Genomic DNA, 24681 nt, shown 5'->3' on the forward strand with positions numbered 1-24681 from the left:
GAGAAGAAGGAGCGAGAAGGAGAGAGAGAACACTCAAAAGAATGGAAAAAACGAGCGCTAGAGCTGTAGGAGTATCTTGATGAGACCTTGCTCTCTCTCTCCAAAGACTGCAAAAACCCTTACTTTCCTAGGGGCAATTAACGGTTGGTCACTGCTGTGCCCGCTCTTTCTTCGCCTCCTCTACCTGTCCTCAAAACTGGGCTGAAATTTAAATGACTACATTCTACAGCAAAAACAAAAGCTTTCTTTCCTTCGGGCGATAGAACAAAACGCGCTTTACATTTCATTTTTAATAATAATAATAATAGTAATATGTGCATTTATTTGCTGACTTTGCTGTGCGCAGTAAAGGGTTGCGCCAGTACTTACACAAGAGATTTCACGGGGTTTGGGGGGAGGAAAAGGAGGGCTGTATTATTACGTGTATGAGCTATATTTACATTAATTTACACTCTGCTGCTAAAAACCCTATCTCCTGCCGGGTACTGGATGGGGGCGCGTACGACTATTTGTGTAGATTATGGGTGACTCTCACTTGTTCCCGTGAGAGATTATGCTAAAATACACACACACACACACAGTCACAGTCACACACACAGTACAAAAACACGTGTATATGTTGCTTAATGGTATACAAAACTTATGCGCATTAATAGTATACAATGAAATCGATTTTGACGGAATTTAGGATTCCGAATCCGTTTCCCTTTTGCATCTTCTTCTAACACTATTTTCCTTTCTCTCTCTTTTTTTTGTTGCGAAAAACATAAGCGAGCTTTTAAACCTAAGAGCCCGACGCTGCTGCGTTCACACCTTCTTTGTGTGTTTCTTTTGCGAATAAGAATATGCCCAATATATAGAGAGAGAGAGTGAAATGGATGACTTGCATTCGTCATAAATAATAATATAATTTCTCCGGCTACCTGCTCTAAATGCGCCCGGAATGGCCCGGTCAACAATAAATCGTAAAACACAACAAGGCTTCTTCTTGCAGGAATAAGAAGAAGAAGAAGAAGAAGAAGAAGAAGCAAAAGCAAGGTTAAATGCCATTCTTCCCCTTCAAGGACGATTATTGATACAGTTCACTCCTATAGATCAGGGTTCTTTTTCTTTTGGAAACTTATTTCGTTACATACTTTTTAACATTGAGTAATAAATATTGTTAAAATAATTATAATAATAGTAAAAATGCAACTAAAACCGTAACAAAGAAGGGCGGCCTACCTCTTACCGGCTGTGGCTTATTGCCAAGCAAAAAAAAAAAGCATATTACTTCATTGATTGTTTTGCGTTCCCTCGCGTTCCTGATTCGTTTCGAGTTTGTTTGTTTTTACAATCCAATTCGATTATCTCTGCTGTACGTTTGTGTGGGGTTTGCGTTTTCGTACTTCATTTTGTTTCAGTATCCAACACAGAAAACACTTAATAGTTCACACTATTCCACTTTTCTGCGCAATGCTTATGTTACATGTTTTTTGTTGCTATTATTTCTTCTTATTGCTACTTATTCGTTTCCTCTTGCGCCTTTACGTACGCGATAAAGGCGACCGCTTCTACTGTATGTTTCTCGTGTATGAATTTCTATAGGCCACTCTAGGCGCGCGCGCGAGATATGATTTAGTGACACAAGGCGCACGCACACGCTTCGTTGCTGCAGTTTCCACTAAGACATAGCTCTTTATCAAACGTAGACACACAGAAGGACACAGCGATAAAATTCGCGCAGCACTGTAACAGGAGCGGTTTTTTTAAAAGGAATATTAAGGAAGGACGCGTGCTGAAATGAAAAGTACTGGCTTACGCATAGGACAACATCGACCTAGTGTCGAGATGGAACATGAGAGAGAGCTAATAAGCTTTGCCCTTCTTTCTTTTTTTCAGGGCAAAAAACAGGTATGTATCTCCTTATCATCGCTATTATTATTTACAGTGTCTGTTTTAGCTTCAAAATTTCTAAAAAAAAATAATTAAAATATTGCCCAAACTACAGACACATCGCGCGCAGGTAGGTGGGTGTGAAAGGCTTTAGAGTGTAAGGGTTGTAATCAACATTCACAGTGTAACACACAATTAACAACGACAACTATGCATTCTTATACATCTTAAAAGCTTACTTCTAACACTTGTTTTTTTCTTCTTGGATGACAATTCCACTGGGAATTGATCCTTCTGATCGTTTCTCTTTCGCACGTGTGCGAAATACAACACGCGCGCACACGCCTCTTCTCGTTTCATCCAAGCGTCCTTTGAAAGGATCGTTGTTTGTGTCTGTTTCTATAGAAACAAACACACACACCTGTAAATTGGCACTGTAGCCCGATGGCTGTAGAGCAGCTCGTCTGTTTGATGATGATTGCACGCAAAGAGGAAGAAAATGAGTCAGCAAAGCAGCCCCATTTGCTTCCCCCATGCTCTGCACTGCGCGGAAACCCGCAACCCGCATCATCCACAAGCACTCTACAGCTCGATCAGCACCACTCAGGAGGAGTTGCGTGAGGCCGGATTTGGACCACCGCCCCCAATACCGCCCCGCGGACCGTTCAGCCCCCTCCTCCAGAACCTCTGGCCCCGCTACCTCCCCCACCGCCACCCTGCTGGCCGGGCGGGATGGCAGTGACGGTGAGCGAGTTCTGCGACACGGCACCGCGCGCCGCTCCCATCGGCGACGCCGTAATGGTGACCGAGTCCGAGCCGAGACCGCGCGAGCCCATGCTCGCGGCGCCCGGCTGATGGTGCGCGAACTGCTGCAGCAGGTACGGGAAGGGCAGATTGTTGAAGCACTGGCGGGCAAAGTTTTCGCTCAGTATCTGCGTGAGGGCGGCGTGCTGCTGCTGGTGCGGCGTGCCGAACAGCGGCCGGGACGGTGGCGCTGAGGAGGAAACGGGCCCTTGCGGGTGCAGCGTGATGTAGTCGGAGTAGTTGCTGCTGAGCAGCTTCGAGCCGGCACCACCAGCGGTGGTGCTGGGCGATGCCGCCACGGGTGACGTTTTGAGCGGCACGAGCGAGGTCGAGTTGCTGGTGGGGACGATCTTGCGCCTCGGCACGGTAGCGGAGGTGAGTGTGGTGGAGGAGGTGGGCGGTTTCTTTGACGGTGTGGTACCACCACCGCTGGCCGCCGCCGCCGCTATGGCCGACTTCATCTGGATGTCAAACATCGGGCCCATGCTGGCCATGGAGGGCAGCTGGGAGGGCGGTGTCTTCGATTTCGGCTGCTGGTAGCCGCTGGTGGCGGTTGGGGAGCGCTGGATCGGTGGGGACATTGCCATCCGCCCGTTAGCGAACGATTGCAGCTGCGAGGCGGAGGGTTTCGGGGCGATCGGCACGATCGACTTGGAGCTGGCGGATGACGTCGGTGGTGGCATCGGGCGGGAAGACGCTCCCGAGGGCGGCGACGGGGCCGACTTTGCCCCACTGGCAGCAGCTCCCTTCGGAATTAAATCAACTTCCCGATAGTTGTTCAGCTTGAGCGTCCCGTTCTCGTTCACGGTCGCGTTCGGCAGCTTAAACTTGTTACCGTTGTTAATGGGGGGAAAGCTGCCCGAGCCTCCTCCCTTCGGTGTGCTGGGACGCGACACCGTTGGCATGGTGGGGGGCGGCTTTGATGACGTTTTCGCCGACGAAGAAGGTGAAGGTTTGTCGATCAAATCGATAATTTTGCGCTGCAGCGCATCAGCTGGGCGGTTGGCGGGCGCTGGCGCCGCCGAGGACACACTCGTTTTGGGCGGCGCACTGGCAGCCACACTGTAGGTGGGCGCCGTCACACTCGGCGAGCTCGATTTGCGTGCCATTGGTGATCCGGACAAAGTGGCCGGCGACCCGGCGACAGCCGCCGCAGCCTTCCCCGGTGGCGTCCGGCGGCCCGGTTTCGACGCCGTCGTAGTTGTGCTGCTGCTCGGCAACGGCAGCGGCAGCTTCACCTCCGTAATCGGCACCTCCGGCAGGGCCCGTATCTCGATGAAGTTGTTCTTCAGCTGCTTGTTGACGTTCTTGATGCGGGCCGCATCGTCGTCGTCGGTCGCGAGCGTCACCGACAGCCCGTCCGGTATGCCCGACGGGAACTTGTCGGCCGGATTGGGGGCGGCGGCCGACAGTAGGGCCGGCTGCTTCTCCGGCGGCTGTTGCTTTTTGTCTTCCGCGGTGGGACTGAGCGCTGAGGCGGGTCGCTTGTTGCCGGACGCGTTGGGAGTCGTTGCCGCCGGTCGGTCTTGCGGTGGCGAAGGCGATGAGGCTGGGATGGTGCTGGTGGAGGAGCCGGGCGGTGAGGTGCTGCCCGTCCTGCGATCGTTCAGCATGTTCTGCAGGTGGCTGTTGTAGGCGAGCGGGTTCGCGTACTTGAACTGCTTGGAGGAGAAGTTCAGGTTCGGGCTGTACTGGGGCGAGTCGGGCGAGTAGCTCGGCGAGCTGGACGAGTAGGAGGGGATGGGCGTGCGGGACCCGGCCGCGGCCGCCTTGCTGTTTAGCAGCGCGTAGTTCAGATAGTTCACCGGGCGTGCCTTCGTCCCCTGGCCTGCTTGGGCCGAGCCGGCAGATTTGGTGGCGTTGCCAGTGGGCGCCCCGGCTGAGGATGAGGACGGCTTTGGGGCGGCTTTCGGTCCCGGGACGGCAAAACTGGCGCCCGTCGCTTCCGTCGTCGTGTTGGGCTTCGGCGGCTGCTGCTGCTGCTGCTGTTCTGGCACTGTTTGAGGTCCGTACACCTTCTGGTTCTTCTTCAGATCCTCCGGCCGCAGCTTGCTGATCTCGGTGTCCCGCGGCACTGTTACGGGCGGGGCACTGGTCTGTGGTGGTGGAATGTTGATCGACGGGTTGCTCTGGGCACGCTTCAGCTCGAGCCCCTTCTGCTGCCTGTTGGCACCGGCTGCCACACTGTGGGTGGTCGCGTTCGAGGGCGCCGCCTGTTGCTGGGAACCATTGCTGAGGGGTTGTTGGGCGGGCGGGCTGGCACTCTTTACGCCGGCAGTTCCGGCAGCGGAGGTCGGCAGTTTGGTCGGTGCCGTCGGCTTGCGGATGTGCGTTTGCGGGACCTGAGGAACGGCTGGTTTCGGTGCGGTGGTGAGCGCCGGTCGGATCGGAACGGGCGCCGGTTTCTGCGGGACGGGGGCTGGCAGCACCTGCTGGGAGGGTTTCACCGCCGGGATGTTGTTGGCCGACACGATCGGGGGCGGTGGCGGCGGTGGAGGTGTTTTGAACACGAATGGGCGCGGCGAGTCACGCTTGGGCGAGGGATCTTTCGCTTTGGTCGGCGCAGAAGAAGAGGGCAGCGGTGGTGACGGTTGGCCTGACGCTGCCGCTGCTGCTGTCGTTGTTGGTGGCTTCGGTTTGAGAAAAATCGGCGGCACGATATGTTCCGATGGGGAGCGAATGTTCTCTGCCACCGTTTTCTCCACGATCGCCTTGATCTCGTCGTTGGAGAGCTTTGGCTTCTTGGGACCGGAGCGGGGCACACCACCACCCGACGACGCGTCCTTTGCTTTGCGCTTGGTCGTCGTGCCCGTGCCGTTGGAGGCTGGTGGTGACGTGCTATTCGTTGGAGCAGCCACCGGTGGGACACTGGGGGTGGAAGTGGGGGACTTCTTCTCAGGCGGCGCGACACTTTCCACCGCAGCCGGAGGCGTCGTCGCAGTAGTAGTGGCGGCGCCGGCAGACGTTTTCGAAGGAGACGACGACTGTTCCGACGGCTTAATCGGGGTCAGCTGGAACGAGTTCAGGAACTGGGACTTCTCGTCGGCAAACTTCTGCTTCGGGGAGGGCGGTGTCGGTGGAGATGGTGGCAGTGGCGGTGGGGAAGGCGTCATGCTTTTCTCCGACTTGCGCGGCATGCCAAACTTCAGCGTCGCCGTCGCCATCTCGGGGCTGCGCTGATCGATCTTCAGCACAATCGGATGATGGTGGTGTGGCTGCTTGCCGTCCTCGGGGCTGCTCTTCTTTATCTTAAGCTTGCAGTAGGCAGGCGACGAACCCGACGAGCTGCTGTTTGAACCGTTCTTGGCGCTGTGCAGTCGCTTCGAGTCGGAGCGCTCGGGCTCGGGCACCGCCGACGGCTGGCTAAGGCCGGCGCTTAGCTCCACCTTGTACGGGACGAGGGCCAGCTGCTGATGCTGGTGGTGCTTGGCGCTGCTCTTGCCGCTCTTGCTCTTGCTGCCGACCAGCCCGGTATCCTTCATCTGCTCGATCTTGAACTTGAGCTCGCGCGAGTTCTCCTCCATCTGCTGCAGCGTCGCGAGCGCGTCCTTGCGCTTGCGCTTCGACTTTTCCGACTTGTGGGACGACGATTTGGCGCCCTCGCTTCCCGGCGAGCTGGCGGAGGAAGAGGACGACGACGACGACGAATGGGTGCTCGGTTCGTCCGGCTGTGAGCTCTGCAGGATGCTCACGTACGTGTTCTTGTTCAGCCCAATCTTGAGCTTGATTGATTCGTTCTTGCGCGGCTGCGTCGGGGTGGCGGGCGATTCCGGCGCGGGCGTCACTTGGGCAGCCGTCGGCGGTTTGGACACATCGGCACGGGGAGTGTTGGCGATGGTGTTGCTGCTGCTACTGCTACTGCTGTCACTTTCGTTCGATGCCGCCTCCGACACGATCCGATCGAGCCGCACCCGATTCTCCTTATCGTCCTCCTCGTCCACGGACGGTCGCTGCGCTGGGGGCAGGGCAGTGACCAGACTGGGCGAACGGCGCAGCGCTACCTCGGGCAGCTCCACCGGGTTCGATTCCGTCGTGCGAATGCGATAGTAATACTTCATCGGTGCATCCTGTGAGTGCAAAAAGAGGAGCAAAAGAATCGAGAAACGGTTGGCAAAATGACATTTTTACATTGAAAAGGGACAAAATGATATTAAACAAAAATGAAAACAAGAAAAAACAATGAAAACACTTACCCGCTTCCAGGTGTAGATGTACGCCACGTCCATCAGCGTGTAGTAGTCGGGCAGGATGATCGTCTTCACCTTGTACATAATCTCCACGCAGAACTGGCGCTCCGAGATGCCGTACTTGTAGATGATAAACTTCTTCAGCAGCGCGATCGAAAACACCGCCGGGCAGAGCAGATACTTGGCCTTCAGCAGCTCCTCGTTGTCTTCCGCCAGCTCCCTGCACAATGGAAAGAAAGGACACACAAAGAGAAGAGAGATACGTTAAGGACATTCTCTTAATATAATTGTTGGCGAATTTGTGGACAATTTTCTCCCGCCCACCAGAGGACAACTTTCAGACCAGTTGGGAAGCAGAGATGCTATTTCTAATTTTCTTCCTCTCTCTCTCTCTCTCTCTCTCTCAGCTTCTTCCCTCTGAGCTGCCTCAACTACTAAGAAGGAAGCTGGCGGTATAAATTATCGTTGGCAATAATTTTCGCGTTTTCCAGACATTCCTTGGATGATATGCTTCAGGAGGTGCTTCTGCCGGGATGCGGTAAGATGTCTGGGGTGAGCATCGGCGAGCCGCTTTAAGCAAGCAAAACCTCGGGACGGGAATTTTGCACGTACTACCTTCCTCTTCCGTCCCCATCCAAACACATCCCTTTCTCTCCACACACACACACACACACACGGGTGAGAAAATTTTCGGTAAATGTTCATGCCGGGAAAGGTTTATCTTCGTTCGAAGGCGGGAAGCAACAACCGAACCGAGGTGGAAGGCGAAGGTGGCTAATAGTTATTGTCGGTATAGCCCGCCCCCCTCCTCCTGGTCGGTGGTCCCAGCTCCCAGCCGGAGCTCGAAGTGATTCATTGGTATTTACCGAACGTGAAGAGGAAACTCAAATTAAGGAAAATACCGTGTTGAAGACACGTCCAGCGCGTCTAGCGTCCGCCAGAGCGTGTGTCTGGGAGTGTTTTGAGGGAAGGTCTGCCACACTACAAAGAACAACACAACCAACCGATTCGACAGACCAAAGCAGCTCGAGACAGAGCCACAGAGAGAGCGTCGTCGTGTGAATTCTTCTTCCCAAGCAAAACGACCCCAAGGAAATGGCAGCTAACGAGAGCTTCCAGAACCATTTCGTCCGATAAGGAAACCCACACCCGCCGTAAGCGAAAAGGGAAAGGAAAATGGGTTTTGATTGTCTGTGTTTGTGTGTGTGGTGTCCTTTCTAGTGGTGGGAGCTCGGAATCGAACCTAGACATTTCCGATTTCGGGTTGAGAATCAATTCCGGAGCAGATTCCGATGCTGGAATCGATTCCGATTCCGGAGTCGATTCCGGAGCCGATTCCGGGGCCGATTCCGGAGCCGATTCCGGAGCCAATTCCAGATCCGATTCCGGAGCCGATTCCGGAGCCGATTCCGGAGCCGATTCCGGAGCCGATTCCGGAGCCGATTCCGGAGCCGATTCCGGAGCCGATTCCGGAATTGACTCCGGAGCCGATTCCGGAGTTGACCTCGGAGCCGATTCCAGAGTTGACCTCGGAGCCGATTCCAGAGTTGACACCGGAGCCGCTCCCCGAGTCGGGTCTGGAATCGATTCCGCGATTAGAATCGCCTCCGGAATCGGAATCGACCTGGGAATTGCAATTTGCCCCGATAACGGAATCATAATTGACTCCAGAATTAGAATTAGCTCCGGTATGTGAATTAGTTCTTGAATTCCAATCAAAACGTATTATGATTGGACCCAAACGCCTTTATGGCGAAGCCGAAACTGACTCCGTTTCGAAGCCGATTCTAATTTAGGAACCAATTCCGATTCGAGAGCCGATTTCGATTCCGGAACCGATTCCGGTTCCGGAACCGATTCCGATTCCGGAGTCGATTCCGGAACCGATTCCGTATCCAATTCCGGAACCGATTTTGGAGCCAATTCTGGAACCGATTCCGGAGCCAATTCTGGAGCCGATTCCGGAACAGTTTCCGGAATCAATTTCGGAGAAGATTCCGATTCCGGAGCCAATTCCGGAATCGATTCCTGAAACTGATTCCGGACCTACTATCCGGAATCGATTCCAGAAAACTGCGGAGCTAGCCGGAATCGATTCCGACAAAAACTTCATTTTTCCCATCACTAGTCCTTGCCCTACCAACTGAGGAGGGTGGTTTCAACACCGTTCAAATTGTGCTCTAAAATATCGATTCAAAATTCCGTGTGTTGAATTTGAACAGGGAGAAAGGGAAGCGATACAAAGTCTTCAAAAATCATCCCAAAGACGAACAGTAACGTTACATCCGCCGCTGATCATGCAGGCTCAATTGCGAGCGACGTAATCAAAATAATCAAACAATCCACCTCCACCCAAGGGCGTGTTGTTGGGGATGACGCGCGAGGAATCGTTTCTTTTTTTTTGCAGTTTTTTTCCAATATTTTTTTTGCCTCCATTGGACAATCCCTCATGAATTATTCGACATCTTTATCATTTTGCTGAAGAAGCAGGAGAATGTTTTTTTTTTTTTTTTTTTTTTTGTTGGTGTCGTGTCGTCTCTCCCAAATTGTCCCAACAAAAAAACAAGCGAAGAAGAGCAGACGACCCTACACACTACAGTGGGCGAATTAAATAAACAATTAAATCACCCACCGCAACAACAACAGAAAAAAAACCCTCCGTAAGCGTATCTTTTTCCATCTTTTTCTTCTTCTTCGGGGGGTGTATCAAAGATCAGTGATCCGTAGATTATATTTTGATACAGCAACGAGGGATGGAGAGAGAGTGTGAGCGATGGATCCTAAAATCATAAATAGATCCTTTCTGACTACATCAACTCACTACTCCGCGCCTGATGGAGGACACGTACGAAAATCAAAACACTCACACACGTACGATGTAGAAATCCCATTCCTCAGTCCCGTCAGAATGCAATTATCTGCTCTCCTCCACACAAGGAAGGAAATTGGAAGCCAAAACCCACGAAAGCGGAACGGCGTGCGACAACAAGACGCGGTAATGATGCTCTCTCTCTCTCCGTCTCCCTTTCTCCTCGGGTTGCACAAACACAAAAATTAATGAGATGAAAATTGATTCTCAAGCTGTTTTGACGATCTCGCGCTTCCCTCCCTTGGGGGATTTTGCTTGCCTGTCTGTATGTATGTGTGTATCACAATATCGACGGTTGCAGCACAGCATCCCGAGCAAAGGCAAAAGCATGAAAGTTTGGTGGCGCTGAGGGCACTTACTTTTCCGCGTACTCGAGCGATAGCGAGATCTTCTCGTTCGGGCTGAAGATGAGATACTCGGTGTCCTCGCCGCGCTGCTCCGGCGTCGCGACGGTGGCCATTTCCGGGTGCAGCCGGTAGAAGGCACGCCGCCGGCGCAGCTCATTTTCGTACAGCCGCGGCACCAGCTTGTACACGATCGCCTGCAGCGTTGCATCCGGTCTGGAAATAGAGAGAGAGAGAAGAAAGGAAGATGAAAAAACACAGTTAAATGAGGCTGGTGAAAACTGTCGGTGGGTGGGTGTTAAGAAGCGGAAGGAGGAGGAGGAGGTCATTTTCAATCTCAGCGAGGGTGATGACGCGTGATGCGGTTGACACACGGACGGATGAAGATGATGATTTTGGACGTCTTTGAAAGCTTGTGGAATGTCTCGCAAGAAGGAGCTCTGCTCTGCGATCGTGGCTTTCGCATTGAAATGAAATGGAAACGAATTTATCCCAACGGTTCCAACACACACAAAAACACAGCGCACCAAGGAGAGATAAATGAGACCGACGCTACACACCTTTCGGGGTTTCAGGAATAGCTACCACGTCAGCTTATTTCGGGAAGGCGAAATACGGAAAGGAACGAAATTAAGAAGTTTTTCCAACCCATTTCCAAACACTACACACTTCGCCCCACCGTTGCTTCCACTGTCCACTGTCCCTGGAGAAGTAGAGGGACAGGAAAAAAGGGAACCGAGCTGACCAGAAACTGACACGACCTGGGATGGAAGCCGAAAGCCCCAAACCCACAGTTCTGTAAACGTCGTGGTTCTTGGGTGTGTGTAAGCCTTTTTCGTCCACAGTGCAAACATGGTCCAAAAAGAAGAAGGTAAAAACAGCAAAAGAAGTCATCCGGATAGACACTGCCAAACGGTTTGAGGCAGAAACAAGAGAGAGAGAGCGAGCGCTCCTGCAAAACCCAAAGAAACTAATTACAGTAGTGGAATAATGAGACAGTGGGGAGCACTAAAAACCATCCGAACGTCAACAATCTCCTTCACACGGGGAAAGAAAGGGTGGCCAACTAGGAGGAGATGCAGAGTGAAAGTGTTGCGTTCCGGTTGGAAGGATTTGGCTTTTTTTCGCTCTATGTTCTTACTTTCTTTGCCACCAAGGAAAGGTCGTCGTGATTGCATTTAGGAAGCAAGCCAGCAAGCGCCGTCAGGATAAAGCATCTTCCCTTCCCAAGCACACACTCCCAGTCCCAGACAGGCACAGAGGAGCGCCGAAAATTGCAAACCCACATTAAAACAGACCTCATAAACAGCGGGTTTCATGTCCCTGCAGTACAACTTTCGGACAAATTAAATAGGACTCCCTCTCTCTCTTTGGACTGCAGAAAAGATGCGCCAAAGGGCGCTTTTTGCTTCAAGGCGAAAGGGACTTCAAAGACACACACCGGGCAGGGAGGATTGTATTCCGGTGTCGGGGTTTGAGTTTTAAGTCGAAAAGTTTGAATCATTTGCGTTAAAAAAGAAAAACGAACAGTAAGCAGGAACGGGTGGGAGACTTATTTCATTTTCAAGCAAAATTAGAATGATCACTGTAAAATAAGATAAGCAGAAAATTAGGATACTTGCAGTTGCAATCTGCAGTAGGTAGGAGCAGATCTCAGGTAAGTATCGTTTCCAGATTTTACATTTTAATTGGCTTTTAAATTTGATTTTACCATTCAAATTCCAGCGTAAAGCCATCAGACTAATAAATCACTGCTGTCTGTACTGTTTTGTGTTATGCTACATAGAGACAAAAAATGAGTAAACCCCTTTTGCAACATCAGTCGTTACATGCAGGGTTTGGCCCACGAAGTTTATTATTGCTAATGACATGCACTCGTACTGCCCTAAAATATGATTTTACCCATCGAATATGACTTTTGACACCGTCCCAAGAGGATTGCAAAACAACAGTGCATAACATGAATATATGATCGCATGCTTTTGTTGAGATTTCGACCACAGACTGGTTTTCCCATAACTGTAGTATGGGAAAAAGTAAATATGCAACATACAGTAGTTGATATTTGGTAAATTTGGAAAATAAATTAAAAAAATATTATATTTCTGTCTTCTAAAAACAGTAACAGGTACTAATAACTATGCTACACACTGTAAGCAAACGTTTTATTAAACTAAACTAAAACGGAAAGTAAATAAACCAGTTTAAAGGAGACTTTCAAGCATTCACAATGTAATAAATGAGTCGATTTAGCATTTAAACGGTAAATTAATATAAAGCATGACTCTTCTCCTTAAAAATTTATGATAATAAAACGCTTCAAAATTCGTAAATAAAACCAGAAGGTGTCAAAAATGCACTGCAAAAATATGTTAGGATGGCTACAATTCCTTAAAGTTATGTAAAATAAATAAAAATGTAAAATGTAAAACACTATCAAAATTAACAAAATAACTAACATTGTAAAGTGACCCAGTAAACCCTGTATAAGACTACACCCTTTCCAAAGGAACACAAAAAAATGCTTGGTTATTGCTTATATCCCATCCCCAGGGCGCACACACACAGTCGGATGGTTCAATTAAAAATTTATCCACGTAACGTCAAAACGCAATCATACGCATCATCGTTGTCGGCCCGGCGGCATGGCCCTGGGAGGGAATGTTAGAACACTCATCCATCATCGCACCACCCTGCTACAACCACCCCGCGATACAGCATAAACGGCGACCAGCAGCAGCAACATACTGGCCATGTTCCCCGGGAGCGACGAGATCGAGAGAGCTCGGGCGGCTTCTTTTGTGCGTTCGTTTCTAAAAACCTCCACCCAGCGCGAGGCTTTTGAATGGAGAAAATGTACGGAAAATTCGGCACGGATTTTCCCTATCATTGTCATTGTCAGAGGGACTCATCCCAACCAGTGCAGACGACAGCCGTGAAGCCATGGAAATAGAAGAAATTTATCGGCCTCAAAGCTCTCCCCGGGATGGACGGATGAGATTGTGTCATCTCGCGTAGTAGTTGCAAGCAGCACCACAATAGGCAGAGAGAAGAGGAAGCTTTCTTCAGCACGGCAGAAAACCGACCTTTCGCGACAAATGATGACGCTCTGCTGGATGGATGACCTGGCTGCGCGCGGATTCACGTATGCAATCCATTCATTTACTGACTCAAGGGAGGACACGACGCTGGCCCCCAGACATGGTCGTCGAGGTCGTCTTTCGCTGATCAGCGATTTATTTCGCGGCGCGATGGATGCGTTTCGGGAGCTTCTGACACACATGATGATGGGTTTTGTGGAACACACTCACACAGAATGTGCCCGTCGGCAGTGGCATCACATGCACACCCATTTGGAGGAGGACAAATTTCACCCCCGGGACAACCAAGCTCCAAACGACCACACCACGACCATGTTTTGGCTGCTCTCTTGTTTTCCTTGTTTTTAATTTTCATTTTCACGATAAGGACCTACCGTTCCATTCGCTTTGGACACACCGAAACTCCCACCTGGCCACCTCATCCACACGTCCAATTATGATCGCAAGGTTTGCCCGCTCACTCCCAAAAACCGGTTCTTCGGGGGATAGTTTTTGTTCCTTTTCTGTGCCCTCTGGACCCGACGAAAAAAAAAAACCGTCGCCCACGGGGTGCGCGGTCGAGGTGTCAGAAGGTGTAAAGAGGCGTCTCACACTCATAACCTTCTGTCCGGGGGGAGTCTCGTCCGGTAAGGTTGGGATGGAATTTATGGCGCTCGCACACACGAAGAGCACGCGAAAACCCGACGACACAAACGATTGGCGTCGTTGGTTGGTTCCTGTTCGTTTCTTTTTTTTTTTGGGAACAGAGACATGCTGGGAGGATATACGGTGATAACAACAGTTGAGATGAGGTTGGGATAAAAGGTTACGATGCCCTGTGTGGACGTGTGTATGTGTGTGTGTGTGTGTCCATGGTTGGTGATATAAAACTGAACCATTCAGCTCCAAAGACTCCACAGCACAGTGAATTCTGAGCTTAGAGAGCTTCACTAGGAGAAGACCTTGTCCGTCGTTGCTGGATATCATCGAGAGCAGTTCTTTTTTATGCTCTGCACTAACTCTACGTCTAAACCTCTGCCATAAAATGGTTCTTTAAAAATGATAATTACACACAAAAAAAAGGAAACTTTCAGGAACAAAGAGAACTCTACGCCACAACGCGGCGTTCTGGTGTAACTCTGGGTAAGTCTTACACGGGATGAAGCGCTTTCTTTTATCATGAATTTGTCCCATCCGGGTGGAAAATATTAATCTAAAGCAGCAGTAGCAGTAGAAACAGAAGCACCACTGCAACTAACCATCTAACCATTCTGGGGAAGACCGCTACTAACTTCCCTGACGGTAGCAGCGCACAGCAGGGAGTAGTAGACACAGACGGGACACACTCCACAAGTCCCCAACTGCCACAGAAGACTACCGTGACATAAAGCGATCTGTCTCCCGACAATTAGCCGTTGCGTCTGGGAGTGGTTGAGCGTTGAGGAGATGAAAAGTGGGTTTTGGCAAGCAATGAAAGAAGAACGGAGGAGAACAAAAAAAACTTACAACAAAAAATGCAGAATGATGAATCGCATGATGTAGAAACGGGTATACACTATACCACAGTGAGGAGTTAGTCTATGCTCTCCTCTCTTCTCAGCACTTACCAAAAGGGATGGAACTGTTATTGTTTTACGAAATATTTAAAACCTCCCCTCGCTGTCATTGTGTGACCACGCTTTTTAAGCTCGTTTCGCTTAAAATTTGCATAGAAATGGGTTGTGTTGTGGGCAGACGCATAGCACACATAATAAAGCACCGTCCAACGCTGAGATGGGATATAATTTTCTATTTTCCTTTCTAATGAACTTTAATGCGACGCGTAACAAAAGACGGGAGGGATTAAGTTTAATAGCAACAACATGCCAGCATCATATCTTTCGCTTTTTTTAGTGTGTTATTTTTCAGAGATGTATTTAAAACATTTTACTTTTTGACATCCTCCTTGTAATCCACATCCCAACGCCGTGCGTTACACAAGCGCGAGTAAAGCGCCTTACATGACCTCAAAATCCAGGCTTTTTGTTAAAAAAAAAGTAAATCCTTTTCGTTTGCAGATTTTGGGAAGAGTAATAAAACCTCCCGAACAGAGGATATAAATTCCAATCTCCAACGCACCCGTCTGAAAAAGGCTTTACATGAGAAGGTCAGTCCAATTAAAAATGACCAGGATCAAGCCGTTTCATTTTTATGACCACACACGCCAAGTATGGGAAAGGATGAGGGGTCACGAATTTCTTGCACAGACACTCTCATTTCCTTTATTACCCTTAAGTGAGGATATTAGTGTTAAAGGAGATTTTATTATTATTTTTTTAGAGAGTCAGACATTAAGAGTCAAATAACATCAACGATACTCCACACACACACAAAAAAACACCATAAGTCATAAAGCAATAATCTGACGTACGTTTAATCCGTTCTTTTTCGTGTATTCTGATCAGTGATGGGTAAAGTTGTGCAAAAATCTGGAGTTGACTCCGATCCGACTCTGAAAATGTCTGAACCGACTCTGGAAGGTTAGTCCAGAATCGTCCAGAATCGCCTAGAGTCGTCCGGAGTCATCCGGAGTCGCCTGGTGTCGTGCAGAGTTGCAGTCATTCGCAGTCGGCCTGAGTTGGAGTTGACCGAAGTTGGAGTCGTTCGGAGTTGGAGTCGCCCGAAGATGAAGTCGTCCGGAGTTGGAGTCATCCAGAGTCATCCATAGTCATACAGATTCATCCAGAGTCATCCGGAGTCATCCAGAATCATCCAGAGTCATCCAGAGTCATCTGGAGTTGGCCGGAGTTGGGGTGGAACCAGAAATTTCAATGTTACCGGAGTCGGAATCTGAGTCACAATAGCCTGAGTCTAATTGGAGTCGTCGCTTCGCTCCAGAGAGCACACCGCTAGTTCCGATGTTCAGAAAATTTCTGAACCGACGCTGGAAGGTTAGTCCAGAACCGTCCAGAATCGCCCAGAGTCGTCCGGAGTCATTCGAAGTCGCCTGGAGTCGTGCAGAGTTGCAGTCATTCGCAGTCGTCCGAAGTCGGCCTGAGTTGGAGTTGACCGAAGTTGAAGTCGTTCGGAGTTGGAGTCGCCCGAAGATGAAGTCGTCCGGAGTTGGAGTCATCCAGAGTCATCCAGATTCATCCAGAGTCATCCAGAGTCATCCATAGTCATCCAGAGTCATTCAGAGTCATCCAGAGTCATCCAGAATCATCCAGAGTCATCCAGAGTTGGCCGAAGTTGGGGTGGAACTAGAAATTTCAATGTTGCCGGAGTCGGAATCTGAGTCACAATAGCCTGAGTCTAATTGGAGTCGTCGCTACGCTCCAGAGAGCACACCGCTAGTTCCGATGCTCCCAAATCATGCAAATATTCAATATAAAAAAGCGATAGCAGCAAAACCCGACGTTGTTGGACCGACTCTGGATTTACAACCAGTCACCGGTTAGGATCATCAACGATCGAGGCATTAATGCTTTAACCGCACAGCAAACCCCTTGCTGAGCGTGCGAGCACAAGCGAATCTCAAGCCACATGATGTGTTATTATGACCAAAACATGCCCATAAACACGCATACCAAAATGCCCTCCCCACCGTCAGCTCTGCGAGATCAAGTGATCGGTTATGATTTGTGGATTTGTGTGTGTATGTGTGTTTTGTATTCCTTTCTGCGAGGGTTGCGGTATGCCTACAGTCACAGAAATAGAACATAGAACGATGCTGCTGTCTAGGAGAGCGGAAATCGAATCCAAACACAAACCCCTAACCATATGGAACAGCACAGAGCGCTGTGGTAAGCGTTTCGAGTGCTCCAAATGTCTTGCAGGCGGCCACCATCAAGCTTCATGATCTTTTTTGTGAACCAAAAGGCACCAGAAGGTATGGGTTTCGCACTAAAACCCTCTCCTTTAAACTGCTCTTTTCCCCCCAGCAAACGGCACCAACAGAGAGAAGAACCATTCGTGCACAATTCGTTCGTCGCCCAGCACCAGAAGGGCGCAGGCAGAGGGTTGAGTTTTATTGATTTTTTGTCTGCAACCTACGCCGGGGGGGTCTCGTCGGTCAGTCGGACGACGGTTGTTGGCTGCTGTCTCTAGACTAAGCAGGAGAAAGCGAGCGCGCGCCTGTACTCGGGTGCAGCAGCGCGCACAGCCAGTTTAACCATAAAATGCAATTGTGCATTGTGCACACCATCGTTCCACCTTTCCAAAGAGGGTTTTTTTCTCCTAACAATCCCTAACTCCTTCCCAAGCACACAGAGAGACAGAGAGAGAAGGAGGGAGAGTCACACACTAACAAAACATTCCCAAAATAGTTCTCGTCGCTCGCTGGTGGACGGGTCGCCGTGTTTTGGGAAGAAATTCGCGAAAAGGGACGAGGGACGCAGCAAAAGATTGAGAATCGGGAGGTCACACCGTAAGAGAGAACGAGAGTGTGAGTGGAGGCAGGCGTAGATAGGCAAACTGCACAAATAAAACATTGAGAAAAAAACAAGTGCACACAGGAAGCGGGAGACTCCGGCTCCGACGATTCGTTTTTGCAAGCGCACAAACCGTGTGTTTTATGCCCGGCCCGGAATGAGGACGTCTCTTTTGGGTAAGGAGGGGGGGGGGATGTGGGCATTTTTCGTTGTTGTTGTTGTTTCCGTCCGTTGTGTGTGTGTGTTTTTTATTGTTGTTCCCCAATCGCAACCCCCAACAAGAGAGATAGGAAGCGAAGAGTTGGAGAGAAGGAGATTTGGATTTTCGATTTCATTTCCCCCGCGCGTCGGTTTCTAGGGGGATTTGTGAATGAAATCCAATAGAGAGAGAGCCCAGCGTGGGCAGGACGTTGAAGGGGCGTTGGAGGCAGAAACTCGAACCTCTCGGACAAGAGAGATGAAGGTAATCCGCAAAATGTCGATGGGCGAGTTGCTATGGCGCGCGCGCGGAAGGGTTTTTGGGGAAGAGAGAGACAGAATCGGAATCGTATTGCGGGCGCAATTGAAACATGATTATGCTCTCTGGACTCTGTGCCACAGTGCCTCCGATACTGATGGCTATTACCCCTTCTCACGGCAGCAGCAGCAGCAGCATCTCCTGTCCTTGGTCTGCCCGTGTGACGACGATTGGTTGAAAGAGCATCATCCGTATTTCGTTTCGGTATTTTCGATGTTATTTTTTCCGTTTTGCCCTGGACCCCTCCTCATCGCAGAGTGTACACCAGAGTGAATGTGTGTGTGTGTGTGTGTGTGTGTGTGTTTGGCCGCATCCGATCCGGATGGATGTGCGATTTCCGATGCGATTAAAGTGCAACGGTGGAACACAAGCGACGAACGCGGCTGGCTGGTTGCGACAAAGGGAGCGCGCGGGCGCGCGCCTTTCAATGAAACCGGATAAAACCGGACAAACTGGAGGCCTCCGGGGCGTGACACACACACACACACACACACACACACACACTCGTTGAACCCACCACCCGACAAACACGGTGTCCAAAAAAGCAGGCACTCTCCTCCCCCGCACGCTGGAGTCTATTGGCAGGACTCGCTCAACCAATCAGCTCTTCAAGTCCTTCCGCCCCGTTCCGTCCATGCATGGGACCCCAAAGCATCGTGTCGTCCTCCACCTCCCCATCAGCACCAGGCAGACAGGCACGGGATGAAATTTAAGGACGAATCAGTAGTCGCAGTTTTTTACTATTTTTCTGTTGGCCCGTTTTAAAACATAATCTTGTGTTTTGAGTTTTGCTTTCGCTCTGTGGAGGACACACACACACAAAAAAATGAAGAAAAATAACCCAAATAACCGGGCGGTCTCTGTCTGCCGCCACCCCCTCCTGAATTTGCTCAAAATGTCGAAAGCGCAACAAGGCAATTTTCAAACAGGCGCTGATCGCGGGAAAGCCAAATGGAAAGAAATAAACAAAACGAAACAAAAAAAAACAAAAAACTTTGCGCACCAAACCCCATTGGGGACTATTTATGTATGTTCATCATAACACACAGGGAATATTTCAGCAGGATATTAATAATGGAGGCAGGCTGGCTGCGTACCGAACTACAACACGCCGACTGTTTCATTATGATTACGTGGTGATGTGTGTTTGTTGGCGCTTTTTTCGCTCACTCACTGTTGCCATGTTTTTTTTGTACTTTTTTCGAGCCTTCATTTAGGATGAAATTGGGAGGCCAAAAATTGCTTTTTTGACTAAAAAAGAAAATACACAAGCTGCTCTTCTCCACACACACAAAAAAAAAGGCGCCAGTCGAGTGTGATTTTTCATATCCCTCAAACACTGGAAAAGCCCTGTCAAAAATGAACCACTTTCAATCAATCGGTGAGCTGTTTTTGCTGGTCCTTCTTTTAGTTTTCCACATCAAAAAAGATGCAGACGTGGTGCATACAAAAAACAGCAACGGACACACCAAAATCCATCCACGGCGGCGCAAGAGCTGTGGCGGAAAAACGGAACTTACTTACTACCTCTCTTCGGCGGAATTCGATGAAGGGATCATGATTAATGCATGATTGAATGAGTTGTCAACTTTCGCATCCCTTTCCTACCTACTGCTGCTGCTGCACGGAGCACAACACAAAGCCACAAACTCTTTCCAAGGGGTCTTAAAGGGACTGGCAATGTGTTTTTTTTGCCAAATGCACCGCTTTTGGTGTGTTAGTGCAAACCCCGTGACCCCACGGGACGCAAGCATTTTGAATGAATTCAATTTGCTTTTGTCAGAAACTGTTTGTCTCTGCCAGTGTGTGTGTGTGTGTGTCTTATGGTTTGAGAAGGGGCTAGTAGAGCAAGACCCCTTGGCTTTCTGGTGACCTCACTAATCGAGAGTCCTCCGGTACACGCGGGTCTTAATCTTTCTTGCCAGGCCAGAAGGGTTTCTTTTCGAAACGACCCCTTTTTGGGATTCATTTACATTCCGAGGCGAAGAGACTTACGAGTTCTTACACACTTGGGAGTGTGTGTGTGTGTGTGTGTCAAGAGGAACGTGTTTTTTTATGGTTTGTTCATAACTACAGCGCAAAGCGGAGAGTTCACAGCTCATTTTAGGCCAGTTAATTATTTTAATCCCTCCGGGCGATGGCGTTTTTGGGTGCCGTAACATTTGTCAGCTCATAATTCATTCCACTCTTTCGGTAATCCAATTAATAGGGCGGGTAGGATTTGGCTTAAATTCTACGCTGAGTTGAGGTCTGAAGAATCCGCTCGCCTTATTGATTTGGAGGAAGTTCAAACAAATCTGCTTTTATTTACAAAATATTTACTATTTCAATACGATGGAACGAGCCATACAGGGTAAAACAGACTTGGCGTCACTAGCACGTCCATAACGTTACGGGAATGATTCAAAATCTTTTTTGGAAATGCTTCCATAAACAGGTTGTGTAATTAATTAATTAGTTTTTGTTAATAAATCATGGATTTGGAAATATTTCTTAAATTCTTTCTTAAATTATTTATCTTTATTTATCTATCAACCTATCTAAAAAAAATATATTTTCAAGTTATAACTATGAATGGGACATTTTAAAATGCTATTTTCTAATTATTACAATTCCTTTTTCCTTTAATTTTCTCCATCCATTAAACCCGCCAAGAAAGCATTTGTTAATTTTTAATTCCTTTCTGTGCCACAAAACAAAAGAAGAACAAAAAAATAACCCTCCTCCCATAAGCTGGGACAACCTTCCGTACTTGGAGAGTGTAGCGGCCAACCTCCGGCCATGCGTATCGGGCGGGTCTCGATCGGTCCAGAGGCCGATCGATTGACAAATGTTTGTCGTCCTACACACACACACACACACACACACAGGCGCAAATGGTTTGCTCGTTCCGCTGCGGTGGCGACGCGCACAGCTGGAAAAGGGCACGAGGAAAAGGTCTCCTCGCCGCCGCCTGGGAGTAGAGTAGTAGAGGCGAGAGGAGCAGCGGTGCACACAACAGCCCTCGACACACCGGTTCAAGAGGAACAAAAAAAAACTTTAAGAGAGAGAGTGAGAGAGAAGAGGGTAAAAACAATATTCGATCTACTGATCGTACATAGCAAGCGAAACAGAGCAAGAAAGAGCGATCGTCAAGGGCTGTCGGCTGACAATCAGTCGAAAAAAACCTCACGAGAACAGGGAAGAAGCACAGAAATCTTGTACGGGGTCTGTGTGTAAATGTGAGTGTGCACGTGTGTGACACATCTCACCCAGCCAACACAACACAGCACACTAATGCAAGCAGCAAGACCTACCAGGCTAAAGGTTCGTTAAAAGCGCGATTTTTATCGCGTCTTCTTTTGTTCGGGGTTCGTCGTTTCCTTCGTTTCAGTCCCTTTTTTTCTCAAATTTAAGGACAAAAACACAGACTTCTTATGCGCTTCTGTTCTGTTCTGTTGTACCTACAGACACACACACATCTGACACAACAGTCAGCTACCGTGAGCACAGGCACAACATGCCACAGCGAGCATAACGAGCCAAGAAGAACCAAAAAGGCAGATACAGCACAATACAGACGGCTGCTAAGGGGGATCTCGACTGCTTTTGATCGTTTGGCGCAAAATTAAGTCACATATCAAGGGGGGTAGAGGGAAGACTAGGAGCTAGAAATGGGATGAAAATTAAGGAAAACTATTTTTCCCCACTCCCTTTGCTGCTCCTGCTCAATCGAAACGCAAAAAGTTATTAATTATTTCTAAGCAAACGACGTAGCGGTGTGGGTAAGGAACGATCGCATTTGTCTTTTCTTTTTACATATGCCACATTTAATCACGTTTCAACACCACACACACACACAGCGTCCCGGTTTATTTCAATTCCGTTAACTAAAGCCCGACCCTCAACAACACATATTTGTTCAGGAGGAATTTATGTGAGTGTGTGTGTGTTTGTTCCGTTCCCGTTGATGGAAAAGCGCCCGTGGTTCTCGATTTTAGTTTTCGCTTATATATTTTTCCCGATCCCGGTTCACTTTTATTTACCACACCCCACACCCGGACCTGTCAAATGCCGTGGTCCTGGCCCGATTTTGACGTCCCTTCGCTTTTTGCCCTTCCCAACAGAGAGAGAGAAAACACAGAGCGGCAGCAAAACCATTATGTGTAGGGAGCATAATAGCAATGATAATGATGGAATACACACGCACACACACACACACATACACACACCGTTACAACCTTTCCAGAATAGGGCATAAACAACCCGATGTTTAAGCCGGCTAGACACGTGATTGAAGAGGAAAGGCAAGGCAGCACACCAGCGTCTCTCTTCCTTGTTCATCCTACAGTGCCCCCTTCCTGTTTATGTGTAGTAAAAGGCGGTATATTTTTGCAATTTATTTCACTTCATGATGGAAGAAGATTTGGTTCCCCCCCCCCCCCATCCGTGTGCTCGCATAACTACCCTTTCCTTCCCTTCTAGTCCCTCTCCCTTCACAGTTGATGATGGCGGTATGGGGTATTAACCAGATGAGGAATTCTGGTTTTGACAGTTTTTGCGTTTTTGCCTGAGAAGGTTGTTCCGGCGAGGTTGCACAGAAAAGATTCCGGCGGGCTTGCACAATTGTAACCGCCCGTGTTGCGTCCCTGTCTTCCCTTCCACGGCTCTACAATTGCTGTTGAATGTGTTTACAACATAATATTCAACGAGCGTGCTCTGCACCGTTGGGAGCAAGCAGAAGGAACAGGAGCACACAAAAATAGGACGAAATAAAGGCTTGCCTAGTAGGTGATATGGCCGTCGTTAGTAAGCACCACCGGTCTGTGGGGGGTTAGTGTTTGGCTAAGGCGTTGTTTGACGGTGGATTTCAATTTTCTGACCACTACACCACTATCTGCCTTTTGGTGGAGTTTGTATGTTTTGATGCGGAAGGAAGCAAGCTTTCGACTTCCAAAAAAACATTCCCCCGATTGAACTTAGAACAACCCCACACTGCTGCCCATTTGGCTTCTTCTGGTGGTGGGATAGTGAAGAATCCTTTTGTTTAGCGAGACACACACGCATACACCAACAGACACACGTTTTAGGGAGACACGACGCCAAAGGTTCGCGAGAAAAACAGGAAACGCCGCAAAAACAGGACATAAAATGGACCCTCAATTTTTTTTTGTTACGTGTATTTGGTCTAACAGACGGGGAAAAAACAAGAGCCACACACCGAGACAAGACATAGTCCAGCAGAGTACTCCTCTTCACCCCACACACACGACGAACTAGGGATGGAGAGTGTTTTTTCTCGGTCTTTTTCGGCAAGGGTGCAGGATTTTGTTATTTCTTTGGATTCCAAGGACCAAAAACAAGTTTGAGGAGTCTCGGTTGGAACCACCGCACGCGGTCCACAGAGCTTTAGTGTCGCGGTTGTGGACTCACATGCGCCGTTCCTGGGAAGGCTAACTCTCCAGAAGTCCAGCGCCGTGTCTGTACGCTGTACAAGTCAACCACGACCGACGTAAGACTTAAGCTGCTGGAAAAGACACCGAACTCCGGGGTTCGGTGCGATTCCCCCAAAATTCCTCCTTCTGGACCGACTCCTGTGGCCCCGTTATGTGTCCCCTACCACAGCTGTGTGAGTAGGGATTAGATAAGCCCACTAGAAAACAGTTCCGACTTCTCTTCAGGGTTCAGGCAGGAGCGGTTACGAAAGCAAGAAAATACAAGCAAAAAAAGGCGAATATATGGCAATATCCTCTCTCCCCATGTATACATCATCCCAGTTGCCCCCCGTTACACGCCTTATGTACGCCTGGAAGGAATATTAGGTAAGCGAGCGAAACAGACGACGAGCTGGAACTTGCATTTCAATAAAAAAAAAAATCTACAGAAAAGGCATTGAAAGGGAGAAAGGCATTGAAACGCTCTCCAAACGGAGCTCTTGGTCGAACAAACATGACACACGTACCATATCTTCCCGTGCCCAGAAAGGCGGCCGAAAGAAGCACGGGGAATTGGGCTCGTAAAACGGAAGAATGATGAAGTATTGAAATGTAAGAAAAATTGTTCTTCGCCCTTGTTCCTCCCCACCAGGAACCTATCCGTATGCCTATTATCAGTTCTTCCGGCCGGTCGGAGATCCCTGTCTTATTGGCCCGGGGTTGTTGTTTTTTTTTTTTTTTTGATACTCTGCTCCCAAAACGTAAGGTAAGAAGAATTTAAGTACGAAAAATGAAACCCCTGTGCGCGGTGGTGCTTGAGACGATGTTGAAAGTGCGCGCCTCTCGCACAAGGGTGATTTGGTAGATTATTTTTGCTCATAATTCCTTTGCAGTTGCAGCGAATTGCGAAGCGAAGCAAGAAAAAAAACCCCTGAAGCCTTAATCCTTGACAGAATGTCGGACCGGATGCAACACACTGACTCCTCTTAACGCCACGCACACACCCTTCCTTGGGCAGTAAGTTTTTTTTTGTTTTGGGTTTCTTGCTTGTAACTTTAACGTAAAACGAACGAGAAGGAACGGAGGCAGATAAGTATTACGCCATTGCCATAGACGACGGGAAAACCGCACCGCAAAAAGGCCATTAGAATGGTATGGATATTTTAAGCTTAGTTCCCTTCC

At 49.0% G+C, this 24681-nt stretch overlaps 1 protein-coding gene across 1 annotated transcript in view; it reads right to left on the reverse strand.

Moving 5' to 3' along the window:
• Positions 1-302: 302 nt before the first annotated feature.
• LOC120893685 (polycomb group protein Psc) overlaps positions 303-24681 on the reverse strand; it is a 33335-nt gene continuing 8956 nt past the window's right edge. Inside the window, exons 3-5 of the mRNA XM_040295707.1 lie at positions 10095-10295; positions 6873-7086; positions 303-6746 (exon numbers count right to left, since the gene is read on the reverse strand). Of these exons, the coding sequence (XP_040151641.1) occupies positions 2541-6746; positions 6873-7086; positions 10095-10295 (4621 nt within the window). The 3' untranslated portion in view covers positions 303-2540. The remainder of the gene's footprint in view (positions 6747-6872; positions 7087-10094; positions 10296-24681) is intronic.

This window comes from Anopheles arabiensis, chromosome 2 (assembly GCF_016920715.1).
Source record: "Anopheles arabiensis isolate DONGOLA chromosome 2, AaraD3, whole genome shotgun sequence".
Taxonomy (NCBI): domain Eukaryota; kingdom Metazoa; phylum Arthropoda; class Insecta; order Diptera; family Culicidae; genus Anopheles; species Anopheles arabiensis.